At 44.3% G+C, this 20,407-nt stretch overlaps 2 protein-coding genes across 8 annotated transcripts in view; one reads left to right on the top strand and one right to left on the bottom strand.

Moving 5' to 3' along the window:
• The window catches only part of RECQL5 (RecQ like helicase 5), a 39,778-nt gene extending 34,943 nt beyond the window's left edge, over positions 1-4,835 (bottom strand). Inside the window, exons 1-4 of one of the 6 annotated variants that reach the window (XR_008745614.1) lie at positions 4,656-4,818; positions 4,143-4,273; positions 2,801-2,922; positions 445-963 (exon numbers count right to left, since the gene is read on the bottom strand). Coding sequence is in view for 5 of the 6 variants with exons in the window: in XM_055794800.1 (XP_055650775.1) it covers positions 445-963; positions 2,801-2,922; positions 4,143-4,263 (762 nt within the window). In the remaining variant the exon portion in view is untranslated. Of the gene's footprint in view, positions 1-444; positions 964-2,800; positions 2,923-4,142; positions 4,274-4,624 lie in introns of those variants that run through there. The other 5 variants (XM_055794800.1, XM_055794801.1, XM_055794803.1 and 2 more) reach the window with 5 other exon arrangements.
• Positions 4,836-4,897: 62 nt separating this feature from the next.
• The window catches only part of SAP30BP (SAP30 binding protein), a 31,592-nt gene continuing 16,082 nt past the window's right edge, over positions 4,898-20,407 (top strand). The window contains exons 1-3 of one of the 2 annotated variants that reach the window (XM_005243675.4): positions 4,899-5,056; positions 5,208-5,317; positions 8,463-8,510. In XM_005243675.4, the coding sequence (XP_005243732.2) occupies positions 4,942-5,056; positions 5,208-5,317; positions 8,463-8,510 (273 nt within the window). In that variant the 5' untranslated portion in view covers positions 4,899-4,941. Of the gene's footprint in view, positions 5,057-5,207; positions 5,318-8,462; positions 8,511-20,407 lie in introns of both variants that reach the window. The other variant, XM_055794805.1, reaches the window with a different exon arrangement.

Raw genomic sequence — 20,407 nt, 5'->3', positions numbered from 1 at the left:
CACAGGCTGTAACTGAGTTCCTGAGAATTATGTTGGGAATTAGTGTTAGAGCAGGAAAGTCAACACAACACTTCCAAATGCTTCTGTTCATCCTCACCATGCTAGAGGAACAGAACACAATCCATCCAATGATAACCTGGCACATGACAAACCAAGACAGAAGTGCTAGTCACATGTTCCTCCTAATCAATTTTCTTTTAGACCAACCCCTTCCTGAGGGCACCTCTGAAAGGAATGCAGCCTTCACATTCTACCCGTTTTAAAGGAACTAAAAAACATATGTGAGCACTTTTAGAGGAACTAGAAAATATACAAGCTTTCCTTCCAGAGACTTCCTCCTTCCCTGCCACAGACTGGTCAGGGCCATACCAACCACTGGGAGGTCAGTGACCATTAAGGTAGCCTTTGTTCCGTTTAGCTTTCTTCCTTAAATGTAAAACCTACCCCAGTGGTATCCTTCACTTCAAGCGCCTTCAGACAGAAATCCTTCAAGTTGGTGTATGGATCAGTCAAGAGCTCTTTGAACTGCACATCATAGAACAAGTTAGATCTGAAGCAAGGAGTCTTAAATGTAGAAAGCGGCTGCTTTAGCTTGAGCGCTGCCACAATGTCCTCCTGGACCTCCTTGGTGGCAGTGGCAGTCAAAGCAACGCAGGGCGTATTGGGTATGCGAGTGCGCAAGGTGCCCAGCCGTAGGTAGTCAGGTCGGAAATCGTGTCCCCACTGGGAAACACAGTGCGCTTCATCGATTATCAGGTAGGACAAGAGGTTTCGGGACAGCAGAGAGTTCAGCGTAGGTTGGAAGGAAGAGGCGGCTGCCATCTCTGGGGTGATGTACAGGAGCTTTACTTGGGGCTTCTCACTTGCTAAGTCAGCCAGGATGGTCTTCTTTTCCTGGGCAGAAAGCTTGGAGTTCAGAGAGCAGGCTTTGATTTTCAGAGCCAGCAAGTGATCCACTTGATCCTAGAGTAAACACAAAATTAAATGAAAAGGAAATGGGAATAAAAGAAAGTCACCACCACCAAGAAAGGCTACTAGGGAGATCCAGGTGAGGCCCCAACTTGCACCTCCAGGACTGAGTCTCAGCACAACATATACCTACAGTCTGGGTATTTACATCTTCAACTCTAGATGTTGTTATTTTCGACTGTGAGCATATCTGTCCAGCTCTTGCACCCAATTGCATTTTTGTGCATCCATTCACTTTAGGACAGTCTTTTTGCTGCTAGGGAACACCAGCAGGGATCTGTGCAAAATAACTTTTTGTAGCCACAGTGAGCTGAAACAACCCACCAATGCATCTCAGTATTTATGCTATCAAGTTGTCACAGATGGAAAATGAATACTACCACCCAACAGCAGCAAAGTGCATTTCATTCCAAAATAATTAAAGGATGTTATAAACACAGCTGAGATAGGATGAAATACAAGGGTCATGCAAATCACCACCGCAAAAGAACCAAGTCTGGATGAGAATGATGCCATGAAAACCAAGAAGAAAACACAGCATCATATCCAGATGAACACTGAACGAACCAATTCACCTCCCTATGCCTACACACAGCTGTTCACTTGCACTTGACTAGCATATAACTTTTCGGAAGATATGAATAGTTCTGAGAAACAGATGTAATTATTTCACTCAATATCTGGTTTCAATGATTGATTTAATACCCACTGTTTTCATTCACGAAGTCAACTCTCAACCTTCCCTACAATAAACTACACAGACCAAGTTCTTCAAGTTCAGCTACAATGAAATACACCACGATCATTCCAGGCATAGCCACCCCGTCTCAGGGCTTGATGAGAAGACCTCTGAAGGTTCACTCCAGCTCTGTTTCCTAGGACTCACTGAGCCCATTCTCAACCTATTTGTAACTCTGACACATTCTGCTTCACCTCCAAATCTTACTGATGGTAATTCTTTGTAACTTCCATTTCACTGATAAAACATTGTCTGTGCTGGAGCTTAATCAGAAATCCTCACACTTGGAAAATAATCACTATTTAGAACACCTTCCTGAGATGTATTACCATGCCTGCTCTTAACTGTTAACACATATTACATTGAGACTGTAAAGGAGTTAAAAATCCACAAAACCCAAAACCCGAAACAGCAGTCTACAACACCAGATACCATGCAGTGCTAATCAAATGCTTTACAGAAGTCTAAGCAATGCTACAGCTGCTCTTACAGGGAAGTGTTTCTCCCAACAGGTGATGAAACATTAGAAAAGGCAAAGTACAGAAAAAAAAGTCTCACAGATGAAAGCTCAGGGAGCAGGTCTGCTAAACCAGCTTCTTCCCATGACAGAAAGACTGACTGCAACAAAAAGACATTCTGATGCAGCACAAATTATGCCTTTGAAGGCAACTTCATCACTCCAGCAGTTATTACTTTATAGGTAAAATGGCAGGTTTATTCTGGGGAAAGATCCAGTATGTTCTGTTTAAGGTACTCTGCTTTGTTGCCTCTGTATAGCACGCTGGAGGTAAGAGACAACTGCAGTACCTGGAGAAAGGCTCAGTTATAAAAACCGCAAGGTTAATTGTTAAAGAAGGAAAACATCCTTTTAGAGAACTGCATAGCATCCTACCAGACTTACTCTGCTCTGCAGCTAACTGCAGTCTCTTCACCTATCACCAGGGTAGGAAAAACACATGGAGACATCAAGAGAATCCAGAGGCAGGCCAACAGCAGAGACTCGTGGACAGAAAAACAAGAGGCAGCTGTGTCTCCAGAGTCTCCCAACCCCCTTCACTGACTGCTTTTCCACAGCCAACAGGAGACAGTTACCTGAATCAGTGCAATCAGAGGTGAAATGACAATGGTGATGCCCACTGCCAGAACTGCAGGAAGCTGGTAGCACAGGGATTTCCCTGCCCCTGTGGGCATGCATACAAAGACATCCTTCTCCCCTGCAAAGACAACAGAAGAAAGCTCAAAGCTACTGAATGGTGGCGAGTTCCCAGGGCTCTGACTGGAGGGGTGGGCAGAAAGGCTTGTAATTTGTGAGAAACAGCGTGTATGTGTATGCACTGTGTGGCATACCAAAGAAACTTCATTTTTAGCTTCTGAAAGCATACCAATACTTTGCATACCTGCAATGGATTCCTTCAAAGAGTCTCTGATTGCTTTGTAAACATTGAGAAACAGCCTTACAAAAGTACCAGAAGATACACGGAAACCAAGATAAAGCAAAGTTATTCACACTAATTTTTGTCCAGATGAGCTGCTTCCACTCATTTTACAGACACCCAGTTACCAAATTACCAGCCCCATGACAGATCTTTACCACATCCTTTTAAAGCTTATCCCAGAAAGGTACCTCATAAGAAATAAGGGCTGGAAATCAAAACCACATAGATATTATCATGCAGTTAGTAACTGTCACTGCACTAGATGGTATCCACTTCAAGTCAGGGAGATGCCAGTGCACGCAATGCTAACAGGTGGAGACACCCTGCTGACAGAGCACTGCTTTTGGCCGGTCCATCGTTAATAGCTGCTGGCGATATATGAAAATTAATTATATCGCGAGTGCCGAGTTTGACACTGTTCTGATTCACATTGTGAGACCTGCCAGGGCAGTGACAATTGGGAGCTTGTAGGTGTGAGCTGCCTGTGCGACCAACAGCGGTATGGTGGTGGATATAACACCAGCAAAATCTTGTTTCTGATAATGGTCGCATGATTTGGAGAACAGACACAAACTACCCTAGGAAATGAAGCCTTCTACCAGTATCATCTTTAACACAAGGACAGGTTTACTCTGAAAACGTATAAATGTAACCAGTTTTGCCCTCATCTGACCATAAACGTGCCTGCAGACACCTCCAAAGGAGATAACGGCAACACTGCACTTTAGCATTTCTTATTTCCTGGTCGATGCAATAGCAGCGTTACAGAACCAGTGCAAGGCACAGGCAGGGCAAAGCCGTGCTCAGAGAGCTTGTGTGCAGCACGTGCTCATGCTCCTGTGCCACTGAACCGATCTCAAGAGCAGCGCCACGCAGTCCTGCCTAGTCCAGGTGATACAACTCCTCAAAAAAGGCGCGATACCAACTCCTGCAGCATCACCCCTGCAGGAAGATGGAAAACCAGATGCGCTTCCCATCTGTCCGATGCTGAGTCTCACCTCTCGCCACAGTCATGGTCGCGCTTTCCTGCAGGGAAGTCTTGAAGGACTCAAACCCGAAGACCTTTCGCAGTGCTTTCCGGACCCTGCCCTCCAGGCCCGGGGGACCCTCGCCGCTCATCGTAGAGAAGCTACGAAAGGTGACAGGAACCACCGCTAAACCCGAACGCCGCCACCCGCCTCCGGCCGCGGCCTCCCCGCCTGGTCGCTGCCTTCGCAACCTCGCCCACGGCTGCCCTGCCACGCGCCCCCTTCCTTGGGGCCTCCCCCAGGGGCGCCCCCCAGGCCCCTCACGGGAAGGGGGGCCAATATTATTTATTCTGGGACAACCCCCCCGCCCTAAGGCGTCCCCATGGGGCACGGGCGCGGCCTCTGGGCTGGGGCCACGCTGCGCCCCGACCGGCCCAGCCGCCGCGGCTGGGGGAGTTGTATCCTTCCGCCCCTCAGCGCCGTCGCGCCACAGCCGTGCGCCACAGCCGTACCCCTCCGCCCGCGGCCCCCACCCTCTCGCACTTGGTCAGGGCCCGGCAGGTGCTGTCGCGGCGCCGCGCGATGACGTCGAAAGCAATCTTAAAGGGGCAGCCGCCGCTCTCAGCGGTCCGGGCGCCTTTTATCCCTCCTCCATAGGCATCCCGCTCCGCCTCGCTGAGCGGTCTCTCCCTTCGCGCCGCGAGCGGCCGCCGGAGCCCTCCCGCCGCAGCGCGAGCCGCCCAAGGCGGAAGAGGGGCGCCGTTGCCATGGCGACTGCGCGGGGCGCGCCATCTCCGCGCGCCGGAAGCCGCTGTGGCGGAGGCGGAAGATGGCGGCGGCGAAGCGTAGCGTTCTCTCCTCGCTGGCAGTTTACGCTGAGGATTCAGACCCGGAGTCGGACAGCGAAGCTGGGACGGCGGGAAGCGATGGGGGAGCGGCCGCGGGTGAGGGCGGGGGTGGTAGCGGGCGGCGCAGGGGAGCCTCCGGCCCGGCCAGCCCCCGGCCCGGCCCGCCGCCCTCCCCTCCGCCAGGGGTAGGCCCGGCTCATTGCCATCTCCCCTTTCCTCATGGTTTTCTTTTTCCCTTCCTCCTTAGGAGAGAAAGGAGGCCTGGTCTCGGTTGGGTACGGAGATGACGACTTCACCCGCCTGGATGGGGACGAGGAGGGCTATGAAGAGGAGGACGATGAGAACAGCAGGCAGTCAGTAAGTACCTTTCTGCTCCAGGAGCTTGCCCTGAGCCCTTCCACGTGTCGCAGAGGGTTTTCTCCCTCCAAAGAATGCTCCCAAGTGGCAACCCATGGTGGAACCCAGAGTATCTGACTCCTGGTGTGGGTTTCAGCACTTTCTAAATGCTTCTGTGCACTTTGTTTTTGATTCAAAAGCGTTTGCCTTGAAACCCGTCAGCAGCCTGGCACAGCTCGTGTTGCTTGTTGCTAACTGTGTTGATGCCATTTGACACTTTTTACGGGGAAAAAGGCCATCGCAAGTCAACACCACACCAAATGAAAATTATTCTTTAAGCATAGCTGACATGAGATATGAGAACCTTTTAAGAGGAACACACTGTCGCATGGTCAGCTGAAGGATTAAAAAGAATAAAGTTCTGCGATGTCTTAAATTATTCTTTTGTGTATAACTCAACCCACCCGCAACATCAGGTTATCTTGATGTAACAGTGTCCTGTCTAGACGTGAGTGGCTTTTGCTTGTCATAGGTGCATGGCCTGTGCATAACCACCTAGATACTGAGATAACTGATGCTTTGTGAGACAGGGCATGTAGCTCACTACCTGTGGGTGCAGCTGTAACACACAAAAGGGCGTATAATTCTGTCATGTGTCTGTAGGAGCCAAACAATAATCTGGGGTGGGGTGGGGTGTCTCCTTTTTACCTCCTCAACTTTTTGCTTACCACCATATTAAGAATGTCTTACCTTGTCCGTGTTCTAGTCTTTTCCTCTACCACGTAGCCAGAAAAACAGGACTGTGTTACTATAACCTTTCCTCACTGAAATCTACTTTGTATGCGTGAGATCAGTCTCTTATGAGACGCTCGCTGTGTCTGCCATCTGTTTTCCCAAGTAGCAGACAAGAGATTGGTCGCTCTTGTTCTTGCTTTTGGTTTTGTCCCGTTGCTATACTGGAAAAGGTGCAAGCAGTAGCATTCAGGGTCTGCCCCTGGCATCTTGCTTAGCAAAGTAGTGAAGCTTCTTTACAGCTTTACTGATTCTTCTTTTTATATCCAAACTTCTAGACCCTCCTTCAGTGAGATCTCTTTAGTTCAAAGGAAGTGGTAGGTGTGATACAGGTGCTTGTCAAGATCAGCTGTGTTTAGTTAGCATTGGCAAATGGGCAAGTAAATGGAGTAATCTTTATTGTGTGCACAATTTTCAGTGCAGGTTGCAGCTGTTCGTCATCTGGGAGGTACAGGTTGCTGTTCAAGTAATGGCAATCGAGTCACTCTGATGTCAGCCAGCAGATCCTGCATATATTTGTGGTTATAGTATGGATGTACACAGGTTACACAGGGTACCTTCTCTCCAGTCTTGTTGAAGGAGAGCAATGCTTGAGTTTTTTTGCATTAAGTATTCTTTGATCAGAATCGAGAGCTTCCTTGATACTGCTTGTGCTAGTAGCTTATACTGGTTATGAGTTGTTTTTAGAATGCAGTGTGAGTTGGACTCGACTTGTGCTGGGTTTTTATCTAAACAACTCTGTGCTTATATTATCTACCTTAACAGTGACTGAAAAGTCTCTGGTTTGTGGTGTTTTGTTTTGTTTTTTTCCAAAGGCGGTTCTCAATAATGCTTCTTTGTTTGTTGATGATGTTTCAATGATATCCCCTGCTAGTTTAGAAGGTCTGGGGAGCTGTTTCAGTTACCTGTCTATAACATGGATGATTCGACCCATTGTTGCTTTGTTGAAAATTAATTATCTTTATAATGTAGGTGGGACTGTGGAGGGGAGAGGAACCTCATTTGTGATAAATGCCAAGTTACTTGGTACTATGGTTCTTTGCTAGTTAAAAACTTACTGTTACTAAACTTTGACAGTAAAGACTGAATTATTGGCATATGTACACCTTTCAGAAAGGTAAGCTGGAGAGTAGCTGAAGTGAAGGAATCTGATGTCTCACTTCTGCAGGATAGGCATATTAATTCAGGCAACTTAAACTTACTGACATTATTGTGTGGTCAATCTCTAGCTTGCCTTGCCAGATCTTGCTCCTGTGCTAATACTCTGAGGTGGGCATTTTGTTGTAAACTCTTCCTTTCAGTTGCATGTAATCATCTCACTTTTTTGTTTTCCCTTTTGAAGCTGAAACACCAAGTTCTTGTTTTGGGGCCAAAGTTGAAATTTGTGGCAAAGTTTGGAGGAAAAAAACATTCTGCTGAGTTGTGTGAGCATGAAAAACATTTTCTGCTCCTCAAACTTGTTTTGAACCCAGAGTATGTGTCTATGTCTAGAAACATAGGTAACTGTGAGACCCCCAGTGAAGTAGCTCTTAGGGCAGTGGAACAGTAGGCTTACCTACCAGTTGGGACCAAAGCTGGGGCTTACTTCTCACGTAATGACAAATTTTGCCAAAGGCTGAGCTGAGTGTTTTAAGCTCTCACAGGGCTTAAAATTTGCCCAGTGCTTTGGTTTCTTTCTGGGTCAAAACCCCATTTCTGCGTAAAACATGAATGGAGTCTATTACTTAAAACAGTGACGTTTGTCAGTGGTTCCCTTCTGTGCAAGTTCACATCATCTACCAACGAGGCTACGAGAGCGCTACACAAATAAGAAAGATGCGGTGTCTGCTGGCATCACCGGATCCTTGGAACTTGGTGCTAGGCCAGACCCTCACCAAGCCTGCATGTTTGGTTGGATGGCAGGCCAGCTGTCTGTCCTGTGTGTGCTGCTGATGTATGCTTGGGAGTGTAATAGGTCTTGCAAATGCTGCTTTTTCTGTGAGTACTGCTAAATGGGAGTAAGTGCAAAAAGCCCATTGCCAGCTGGAAGAGACAATTATCAAACGACAAATGCTTTTTTTTACCCCAGATCTGTTGCTTCGTGTTGTCTAGTTCTGAGCATTCAGGAGCTGCATGAGTTTTACAGGGGACTTCTGCTACTGAGTAATGCTTTTGCCTAAAGAAAAAAAAAACCCAAAAACACCAAAACCAAACAAACCCCTCTTTCCCTGATGTAGGACTTGGTTTCTGGTCATGAGTGGGTGGGGTGAAACTACCTCCTGTGGAAAGGGTCTCGGACTACTGCTGGGCTGCTGAATGCGAGCCCTTTGCTGTAAGTGCAGTTACTTGCCAAGCCTGCTCTTTAAGCTTAATCCTGTAAATTCTTGTCTTGTAGGAAGATGACGATTCAGAGACTGAAAAACCTGAGGCTGGTGACCTAAAGGTATTTGAAAGTGTGGTATGGTGGTGGGGGGGGAAGTTTAGTACAAGAGGAGTAAGTCTTAACAGCATGGCTTGGTGTTCGTTTGTGATCTTCCGTAGCTAGTTTCATACTTTCCTTTTTGTAGTTGTAACGTGTTTTGTTTTTTTTTTTAACTTTAGTTCTGGCTTCTGCCAAAAGTAGTCAACCAGTTAGGCTATGGGCTGAGTCACAATCGAGATCTGCATTCATGAACTCGGTCATCTTGTGCATTAGATCTGAGGGAGGTTTTCTGACAGCATCTCACCTGTTTTGCAGTGATCTGGGAGATGTAGTATTCAGTACAGAATTCTCTTAGGACCTGTGTTAGTTGCAATACTTTCTTTGTTTAGAATAACTTAATGAATAAATGATCATATGCTCCTGGGTGTTATGAAATGTGTCAAAATCAATTCAGTTGTCTCCAACTCTCTTTCTGTCCTTCTGAATGAAGCAGTTCTTTAAAGGTTGATTGAAAATTAAGAAAGTGAAATAACACCCCCAGATGACAGCTGTTATAAATAGTTGAAGTGATGTTTATATTGGGATTACATCTTGTTTCTGTTGAACAGCAGGTGTTTAACAGCACATAGACACATGCATCAGGCTAAAAGCTGGAAGACAGACAAAAGACCAAATCCATTTGAAACTTTGTAGAGAACTGGGCTCAAATTTTTATGCTGGTTCAGTTCCTCGTGCAATATAAGCAGCCTTGTGGGATACCAAGTGAATGGCAATTGCAAGAGCCTTTGTTTTATCCAGTAGCTTCCTCAAGGATGCCAACAGTCTCTAAGCTCAGCTAAGGAAATCAGAGGACTGTGCTGCAAACTGAAATTACGTAGAGCATTTGAATTGGCTTAGGGCTTTGATAGGACAGGATGAAGGGGAATTAATGTGTCTAGCTATTCTGCTTAAATTAGTTTTATAGCAGCTCCTTCTTCCAGTTTCCACAATATTTTTATGGGTTTGTGGTGATACGCAGGCGAAAATCTTGGCAGCTGTATTGCAGCTGGTGAAGTCTTACATTAATGCCTTTGGCATACGGGTAGGAGGCACTTTGGCAATGGAATGTATTGTCTCCTTTCCTTGTTGCAAGAAAAATAAATTGGAAGAGACAAAAAGGTAATCTCTCACTTTAATGATTTTTCTACTTCTGCATTTTTGCTGTTGTGGCTGGTAAGCATGCTAGCAAGATGTTTCTGTAAAAACTGCTGGATTCAAATGTGTACTGTGAAAGAAGAATAGATGAGATTTCTTTGAAAGAGAAATTTGGCGTACATCACCACAGCCTCTGTAGTCGGGCCCTGTTGCAGTTGTATGCATTTCTGTCTCCTCTAAAAGGGCTCTGGGACTGCAGGGCAATGGAGAAAAGATCTGGCAAAGAGAGAAAGAATGAAATCGGACTATAGTAGCTCTTGTCTGTGTAATGCATTACGGAAATCTTACCACTGAATTCTGTGGCTACTGCTTTAATATGTTGCTGATGTTTCGTGTTGGCTTGTTTAAAATGCATCTTCATTTCAGCGAGTTCTGTGCGCCACTGTCTGGGTGCATTTTGACTTTTTGAAGAAGATCTGCAAATGGCCACGGAGCAGTGTTTCAGCTTCAGTGGGGAAGCAATGCATTAAAAGCATTTTGTATCTTGCATATACTCTGCAAGAACTGAAAATGTAAATTAGAGTTAAAAATAAATTAAAAAAAAAAAAGTAAAATTCAATTCCTGCCATCCTAGCATGCCATGAAAGGTGAGGATTTGAGAACAGGAGGGAGGCAGAGCTGAACTATAGCAGTTTCAGACTTTCATGTCATCCTTAATAGATGTCTTCATACATTAGTGAAAGAAGGGAATAGCCTCCTCTGGCCTCTTGGGGTTTTTTTTCATTCTAGCTAAAATAGCCAGCTGGCATTTGGGGGAGAGATAAAAGCACACCTTCGCTATGCAGTGTACCGCCGGGCAGCCCAGTGCTGGGCTGGTAATGGAGCAGGCAGGTTGCTATGTGGCATTCTGTGGGGCACTGATGGAGTTGTACTAGCCATGCTGTTAAGAAATTCACTCGGGATGGGGGGAGATGGAACATCGTTTTAAAAGTAGTTTTACCTGGAGCAGTTACAAATGTTTCCTATCCTCCTTTTCCACCAAGTGGCAGTGTTCTCCTCGTTCTTCGTACGACAGCTAGTAAGAGTTGTAGCTACTTTTTACCGCACTTTGGGTTTACAGTGAGACACTTGATTGTAGCTTGCTAACACTTTCAGGTAACTTTTATTTGGTTTTGTCCCAGCTGACTGCTGTAGTTGGTTTTGCTCTATCAGTTTCATTGTAAGACATCACAAACCTGGAAACATGTTTAAATAGATACCACAGACCCTTTACGTATGGCAAGGGCTTTTCCAGGGTCTGAATCTGACTGTACACAGATGGTAAATCCTTTAAAATGCATGAATGAGATAAAACCATTGCAATTTATCAGCTAATTATAGTCATTTCAAGCCTTCAATACACATTCAGCATTTTCTCTCCTGTTTTGCCTCTCTGTACATATGGTGAATGAACTACTTTGTAATTATGTCTTGAATCATTGACCAGGACGCTTGAGCCAGATTGTGTGGAGGAGTTCCCTTGTTGCTAGTACATCCTGTGATTTGGCCTCATTCTGCACTTGGATAGTACCAGATGTAAAACCTCCAGAAGGTTTGGTTAGTGTGAGTTGTGGGTATAGACTGAGGAGACCAAAAATGGGGGATGATGTAAAAACTGTCTGGTAAAGTGATGATGGGAGAGTGGAATTTGGAGCCTGCCTCAGATAGCCCCACTGGGGACATATTTTTCTACCCCACTTACGGTGTTTGTATTTATCTCAGGTTTTCATCTTGATTCCAGAGAGTATGCCCTTGTTGATCTTGATGAAGGTGCATCTGTCTGTCTGTACAGCCCTTGTTCCTCACAAGAGGTGAAGTCCCATCTAGTCAAAGGGCTAGATGGGACTGCAGCTTTCCTGTGTTGTGTTTTTTTTTTTTAATTTTGCTGAGTAGCAAGTCACAATAAGCTTTTCAAGTTCAAACACTGTGGTGTCAAACTGCTGTCTTCGGTCTGCTCTCAGAGAGATAGGCAGAGACTTCTCTATACACCTCTTTGGGAGTAGAAGAATAATTAAGCTTCATCAGTGTCTGAAAGTGTTTTTCCAGAGCAGATTTCTGGCCTGTAGGATTCACTGTCACTGAGCACCTGTGAGTCAGTCCCAAACACTGTGTGCTCACAGCAAAAAGCAGAATCCTCGTCTTTAAGTAGTCAAGTCTGGTTAGATATGTCACATCCTGTACCTGCATTTTGAAGTGCTTCAGGCACTCATGGAACTGGAGGTTTCAATCCAAATAAAACTAATTGCTTTTCCAAATTTCACGGATGGATGTGCACAGTCTCTGGAACAGGACATATTGGTGCCCAAAATCACTTTGGGGTCCCAGCTCTTAAGTGAGTGGTCACCAATCGTAAACAAGCATCTGTCTTAAAAGCACTTCAGAAACAGAGCCTTCTGCTCAGAAGGGAAAATAAATGGTCAACAGAAGCTCTTGGCAAAGGCGTGGCGTTGAAAAGATGGAATCCCACAGCTTGGATGGGTTCTTTGTGTCCTTTCCTCAGGTGATGGAGCTGTGGTTACAAAAGAAAGGACACTGGAAATAGGTCCGAAGGTTGGTGTTATGCTGGCAGCGGCGGTTTGGGATGCTGAGGGTTAGTGGCCCGTGCAGTGAGTGCAGGCTGCTTGGGCTCTTGCCAGCGGCTGGTTATGGTTACAGCCTTGAGGAAGTAATACGATGCAAGCCTTCAGAGCTTGCTAAAGGGACCAGCCCTGCAGCAAGAAGGAAAACAAAACTTAAATGAAATACTGACCTTGTGCTCCAAGTCTCACCTGGGGGATTCTGCATGTCATATTGTAGGGCTGGATGCATAACAGGTTGCAAGTGTTGATCAAGGACAGAGACCAGCCCTGCAGCTTGGCTTACTGGAGTTTTCACAGGGGGAAATCATTAACTCTTGAGCCTTGATTGTGGTATCAGGACTAGCTAGTGCAGGAAAGCTAATAAATATTGCCACTCCCTTGGCAAGTGCATGCCTCACACATGGTAACAGTTTTTCAAAACAGGTTGACATTTTCCTTTTCTGGTTTTGTTTTAAGGGTCCCCTCTGCATCATTGAGGCATTGTATGGTGAGGCAGCCAAACTGGGATCTAGCAGAAGGGTCTCAAATCTTCAGAGGAATACTCTGTTTCCACCTCTTGATAATCATCAACTCTTTATTACGTTTAGCTTTTACTGATCCGGCATACCTGTAATTTCACTGTATTATGATGCGTAGGTGTGTACTAATACTTAGATAGAGGCTTTTGATTGCAATGCCTTTTTTTATCTTGCCTGCCCGTTAACCTGTTTGTTTGAATACCAAAATTATCTTGATTTAAAGTAAAAATGGTAAGTGCTGAGAACCAGTAAATGGGGGTGTGTGCAGTAATGTAATCCCTGTAATTAGCTTATTTTGATAAGGCATATTAATTTTTCTGAATTCAAGATGCATTCATCAAGCCAGATTCTCAAAAGGTGCCTGAACCTAGGCAGCAACTTTCACCTCAAGTATAACTGTTTTGCTCCAAAGAAAGGGAAAAATTGTGTTTGGGAAAAGTTGTATTGTTAAAGCACTGCTGTTCCATTTGGCAAGCTGTATAAAAGGAGCTGGCTTAGTAAGCTTTAGAAAATAATTTAAATCTTATACTTCAGTGGTGGTAAATTATGCCAGCTTGATTTCCTAAGTTGCTTAGGAAATATCAGGCATTGAGAGGTAGTTTTAAAAATTCTACTTAGAATATGTTAAAGGTCATATAACTGAAGAACATGTTTTAAAACTGCTGTGCCATGCGAAAGCCGTGCACTCTGTGATGGTTCGAGTGGCTCTGTGGATACTGCTAGTCTTGTGGTGGCCGGATCTGGTAGGATATAACTTATTTATATGTGTGTTGTAGAAAGGCACTTCTAGTGTCTCATCAGAAACAAAAAAAAATGTATGTTCTTTATTTTTTACCTGCCCCTCTTGGCTTTTTGATGCTGTCTGGGTGAATATTGGCCTCTGATGGGCATAACTGGCAAAAGAGCAGCTGTGTTTTAAAAATGGCTTTGCGTTATGCGTGGCTGTGCTGCACACCTCTTTGTAAACACTTTCAGAGTGTGAACTGTGTTTCCAGAGCTAGGTTTAAGATTAGATCTCCAGCTTGTTTCGCACTCCTTCCTTTGCCCATGAGCATAGCCTTAAAGGTGCCAGTGATAAGCACTGCAGTCTTAGATTCATCTTTTCTGTATTCCAGCTTCTTTATAATTGTGTAAAATGCTGTTTGCACTTCCAACTCTACGTTATTTTCCCCTTGTTTTAGGTTTGGCACACTGTTTGCCAGCACTGAGGGAACCGGAAAGTCTGGCAGTGTAGCAGCGTTACATGCAGAGGGCCTTTAGAGGGAGTAATGGTTAACTCTGCTTCTAAGGCTGCCCTCTTACAGTGAGTGCTCAGCATTAAAATACTTGATAACCTGCTTCCCATTTTTTTAACTAGGTGGCTGACCTTAGTTATTGCCAGAAAGTCACAGAAAGTGGTGAAACAATTTGGCATGCAGGAAACAAAAAAAGTTTCGCATGTGGCATCACCCAGTATATTTCTGCGTCTCCAGCTCCGTCTGCCAGGGAGATAAATCACAGTATTGTTGGTCTCTGAAGCTGGCTTACCTACTTTAGAGCTTCTGGCTTCAATCCAGCTCTTGAGCTGTTTGGAAGATGAGACATGTCCATGGGCATGCTTGTTCCTTCCTCCCCGCCAGGCATACATGCTGCGGCAGACTCTTCACTCCCTCCAGTACTAAATACCACAGATTATTGACACAGGTGTGGCTTGCTTTTCTCCGAAGGAAGAGCCAGGCTTTTTCTGTTTGTCTTTAAACTTGAAGAAAAGTCCTTTCTGGAGCTGCTTCCCCTTGCATATTTCACCTGATAAAGGTCTAAGTTCTTCAAGTCCAGTTCTGTTGTTGCAATTATTTCTGTCTGCTGTACTGAAATAGTCTGTTCTGAATTTCACGTTGGTGCGTGTCAGAGTGAGAGTTTGAACAGTCAGCACAGATGGAGGATTGCCTCAAATACCAAAAAATACCTGAAAATAGCTTCTTCCAGCTTCCCTATTCTGGGTGCCGAAGGACCAAAATCTGCAAAAACTGTGGGATCCATTCATGGACGAGCGCATATCCCAGTGAGGATACTTGCTTTTACACCTTGCCTCTGCTCCAAACCAGGAAGAAGAATTTTTAGTATTAGGGAAGAAAGCTTATGCAAGAAGTTAATTTTGTCAGCTCTCCTGAGCCTTTTCTTTTGCTGCTGTGAGGCTTAAGATTTCTCACAGCCCAGATTCACTTTCTACTTGATTCTGCACTGCAACAGTCCGTTAAAAATCAGTGTAGCTTGACACCTCAAGCTCTGTCATGCAGTGTTGCTATTTAACCTCTGAATTCCTGTTTGAGTGTAGGAAGCAAAAGTGACTTCAAAGCAGGATTTGGGGGCTCTGCAGAGCAAGGCAGGTCTCTGCAGACCATGGTAGCTTTGGGTGGCGAGCACTGGGAGCTGTGCTGCTGGCTGCGCTCACTGCTGGTGTGCTCCCAGGGGCTGTGCCATCTTCCGTGCAGACGGTTGTACACACTTACACCACTGCAGCCTGGCTGGTGTCCGTGCTGTGGAGAGGCTGTATGCTGTGGTCTGGTAAAGCTTGTGCACAGGGTGATCTGCAAGTGTTAAACTTGAAGGACCCCTGGCATCAGAGAGGAAGAGAGAGGAAGCACCCAACAGATGCAAGTAGCTTTGGGACCAAGGTGCTGTCGAAAAGCAGCTGTTATTAACTGGACCTCCATTTGGAAAGTGAGAGTTCTGGCACGCAGTTCCTTGACTGGAAATTACTTCTAACAAATAATCTTTGTCAAATATTGAGATAGCGTATGTCAGGTGAATGGAATCGAGTTTCAAAGAAGCTATTTGAAGGTGTTTTATGCTATGAATGCTTCCCTTCTAAAGCATTTTCTCACTGAAATATTTTGCCAGGTCTTGGTTGGGGTTTTTTGGTGTTTTTTCAAGGAAATTGAAATGAAATCAAGGTGGAGCCTTAGACTTAATGTAGCTTGAAAAGTAAAAGGCAATGTTCAGCTACACATTCTTTGTTTTGATGAGGTGCTTAAGGAATGTCTCAGGAGTTGACTCTTTCCTGGTTTGGTCTTCCTTCCCTTTTTGTCTGTGACAATAGTATCTCAAAATAGGTGGGTTTGTAAAGACTGTACATGTGTCACTCAAGGTTGGATATATGGGGTTGTTTTTCCTATAGGTGGCTTATTTCTGAGCTGCTGTGCTTCTCTTAGTATGTAGATCATAGTTTCTACAGTGGTTTTTTTTTTTTCTTAGTTAAATTTCTTACCCTGTACTGGGCATTTTGCCTGGAACCGTGTATCAGAGCTGGCAAACAGGATATGGCTGTAGGAAATGTGCTTGTTTTGAGCTTTCTCTTGGGATTCTCCTCTCTCACAATACAAGAAAAAGGGGGGCAGGAGGAATAAAAGCACTGTACTTCTGTTTCCTTGCTTTCTGTTCCACGGACTGTGAATACACTTGACATGGACTCTGTTTGCTGCCCTCAACCTGGTAGCACACCGACAGCAGGTAGATCTGCCGAGCAAGAAATGAAACGGTTCTTGTCATGCACTTTTAATATTAAATGAGAAGTTTCCAGTGTTCTCTTCCCGGAAGCACATCTGATGTTTGTAGAAAAGGAAGAACATAGTTGCTAGCATGTTCCTTTAAAAAGGAAAAGAAGAAAAAGAGGGGGGAAAAAAAAAGGATATAAGCCAGGGTTTGGAGAGGTCTTTCTCTTGCTGGCTGCATATAAACTTTTTACCTGCTTGCTCTGGCAAAGCCACTATCAGCTTAGATAACTCTTCTAATAATTTATGCTGTTACAGAGTGTCTTTCCATCATACTCAACAAATGAGGCTGTTAATATGTTGGGACTGCAGCAGATAGTCTGAACTGTGGGGAGGAGGAGAAATTACAAAAACTCATTGCTGGTGCTTGCTCAGATGAGAGAAATCCACTGTAACAACTATTACAGCAGTAGGTCTGTCCACTGGCTACTAGTGGAAGGAGTGCACTGAAAAATTCTCTGCATTAATATCTTCAAACTAATCCACTAGCATGACAACAGTGTGACTGGTCTATATGTTTTGTGGCTGTCAGTTTAAGTTGGTGTTAAATTTATTTATGTGCAAGCAATCAGGTGGAATAGTTGAGGAAGAGAAGAAATTCTGCCATGCAAGAACATTCTTTCTAGAAAAAAAAAAATTATTGAGGGGTACTGTGGAAGCTTCCTAGCTACTTCTTTTTAACAATAACTGGAAGTCACCAGAAAAATGAAGCTGCAGGGCTAAGCTGTCTGCAAGTCCAGGAACACTACTGAGTGGTGGCAAGTCTGGCATCAATTTCTCCACCTCTTTCAATTTGCATTTTATTTAAAGCAATCAGTTTCTGGGTCTGTATCTTTCCTGCCACCCTGTTCAATCATTTCTTCTTGTAGTTTGAAGTGCACCTGTACTAACGTATGCAACTGCTTATATGAGAAATTGATGGTTGAATTTGTACCTCTTAGTGACAGTTAATGCTAACATTTTCGATGTGAGCTTTGTACTGGCTTTATGGATCTTGTTTCAGGAAGGATTTAGCAAGCATTGTTGTCAGTCAGTCCATTCTTTCCATTAAATAAAGCTGTTCTGGGCAAGCCTTTCCAAATTTGAATTCATTGGTCTCAAATTCATATTTTGCTTCCTTCCTTTAATCTCTGTTCCACACTGTGAGCATTGTTTGGTTGTTTTTATTTTCCATGGAACCTGAGCAGAGACTGTTGGTTGTTTTTTTTTAATGTAACTGAGTGGAAACACTCTACAACTGAAAAGATGGTTGGTATTTCACCTCAGCAAGGCAAAATCTCAAGCCAAAATGCAGCGCTCTCTTAACGCGTGTACCCACACCCCCATGCCCCTTCAGCTTGCTGCTCTTTTTTAACTGATTGTGATACGTGAAAACCGAACCATCAAGCTGGCTTCATATCAGTCGGGCTCTTGCAGGCAGCGTTGCCTTGCCCAGGGCTTGGAGAAAGCATTTGTCTTGGAAGTAGAAAAAATGGAAAACCTTTTCCTGAACACACGCAGGAATTACTGTATGCTGCTGTGCAGAATTGCTCTTGGAAGCACAGAAATTGTGAATTTACGTTAGCAGCCCAGTTAGATGTTATAAAGTAGGGGTGTTTTCTTGTTGTTTTTTTTAATACTTTGTCTTTGCCTGTAGCAGTTTGCGCCCTTCATTAGTCTCAGGATCAGGGAAAAGGGGGTTGACTCCTGCTTGTCTTGCTGTCTTTCAGTCTTCTTCCAGCTTGGCTCTGAACCATCACGGCATCCCTTGACTCCTTTCAGTAGGTCTGCTGGAGCAAGGCTGTCTGGCTTTAGGCCCTTAAACAGTTGATCTTGTGAAATCTAGGCTGCAAAGTAGGTAACAGCCAGAAAATCAGCTTGCTGAGTGCATAAGAGGAATAAAGTACAGTACTGCTGCGCTTTTTTTTTTTTTTAACTCAAACTAACTATTCTTAGACGTCATCATGTAACACTAGATGGGATAAAATAACTAGAGGATAAGAATGAACATGGAACATCTATTTTTTTTTTCCTCTGAGTTTTGTGTTTCCGTGATAGTAGAGAGAATTTTCAGCATAACTACTGTGTCCAGGCTGACTTTGTGCAAGTAGAGAGAGACTGGCTGCAAAAGCAAATTCAGAGATGTTCCTGTATGGACTTTCAGAGGTGAGGCTTGTGAAAATTGTGCAGTGTTGGAAGGTGTCACTAGTGAAGTCTTCACTGTGTTATTTTTTTGAAAGTGATCGGGATCCAAATGGAAATGAACCCGTTAAATGATGCTTGTGGCTCTGAGATACTTGAAAACTCTGAAGGCTTTAATAGCTTTCATACGTTTGCTCTGATAGAGAGATTTGACATAAAATCCCCTCCACTTGGAACCACTCCCCTGCTTGATGTTGTGCTAGTCATGTGAGGTGATTCATAGCATACTGGATATTGATGATGTAGTAATCTACAAAAAGATCACCTTTCCCTGAATGGATTTAGGTAACCTCCATACTTAAAATCCAGTTACTTTCCATTGTTTAAATGCCTCGAAGTTCCTTTAGAAATCCCTCATCTGTGTGTAAGTATTTATTCCCTTTCACAACCAAAAGATAGCAGCTGTGCAATGTTTATTGTACCTTGTTTCTCCACCTGGTGATACTCTGTTTCATTCAACTTTATATTAGATTAGATCTGCAGAATTTTGGTTTTAAATGCTGTCTTTTCCGATCAGTTCATCGTATTCACCATGTGTCCTAGACTTAAATTAGTCTAAGGGACTGTAGGACAGTTCTTGTTGAGTGATTACTCCACTGAAGGTTTTTAGACTGTCCTTAAGTTCTGGATCTTCAATAGATACTTGGAGGTTTGAATAAGACTTCTTAAATCTCACGTCTGCCAAACTCTGTCTTTGGTCAAGTTTTTGATACTTTCCTCACCGTAGCATTTGCCAGTAAACTGAGCAAATACGAACAAGCACTGTAGGAAGAGTTGGTCATCCCTTTGTTTTCTGAAGGCATTTAAGAGACTTGAAAGTAGTCTGACTTAATGAAAAGCTGTGTTGATGTCTTCAGCTTGTTAATGATGGAGCAGTGGGTGTAGGTACACAGTAATTCATCAGTAAGCAAAATTTATATCCTCTGGGCAGTGAGGTGTGGCTGTAATATGTTAGTGAACTTGTTTTCTTTTGCTTGGTGTAGCTCTGGGGTTTCTGATGTCTTGGCTGTGGCCTGGGGATGTGAAGATGAGGCTTGCTAGAGCAGCTGTGGTGAAATGGGTGTGGGTGATGAGGCCAGGGAAATACACGGCGGCAGCCCGCTGGGACTGGCTTTATTTAGCCTGTTACAAATGGGGCAGACTTGTGCTGTAGCTCTAGGATGAAAGGGTACAAATTAATGGACCAACTTAATTCTGGTGAAGGCAAACTTACTGATGATCTTGGAAATTCATAAAACATACTGTTTAACGCACCTGACATTTTAGAGAGATCTGTCTGATGTAAGACAGGAGAGGTTTTGACCCTCAAATATATCTCAGAGTAGTAGTTCATGTTTCCTGAGAACTGTGTGCTTACGCACACTGGTGCTGGTTCCAGGCAGCTACAGGAGACTTGAAAATGGGCTTCTGAAAACTTCAGAAATAGAGCAAATACCCCGATAACTGGCCAAATATGAGGGCATCCTTCTTGAGGGTGTTTAGCACATGTCTGAAGCACCTGCATGTGACTGTGCCACTGGGTTTTTAAGTGTCTGCTTGGCAGTATTGGTCATTTGGGGGATTTTTTTTCTCTTGCCTTTGTGTTCTCGGATAGTGAAAGGACAAGTGGGCAGATGAAGATGGGAAGGATAATGGAATAATAAATATAGAGCTGGGTAAGAGGAAGGATCAAGAGGTGCTCAGGGATGTAGCCCATCTCTTCCTCTTCCCTCTCAGTCCACTTAAAACTTTGAAGAGATAAGAGTGCAGGATGTAATTCAGCCAATGTTGGAACAAAAGCAGTTCCCTCCTTTCACCTCAACAAACATTTGATGGCTGTCTCAAACCAAAGCAAGAAATACTGTTAATTACGCATCTAGCAAGTTTTCCCCCTGAAGGGCATAAAGCATCCTTCTGACCGCATCTTTTTACTGCCTAATGAGTCACTGTGTGCTGCC

The sequence above is a fragment of the Falco peregrinus genome, chromosome 2 (genome assembly GCF_023634155.1).
Source record: "Falco peregrinus isolate bFalPer1 chromosome 2, bFalPer1.pri, whole genome shotgun sequence".
Lineage (NCBI taxonomy): Eukaryota > Metazoa > Chordata > Aves > Falconiformes > Falconidae > Falco > Falco peregrinus.
Note: the sequence above shows the minus strand (reverse complement) of the source record. Positions and strands in the feature narration are given on the sequence as shown.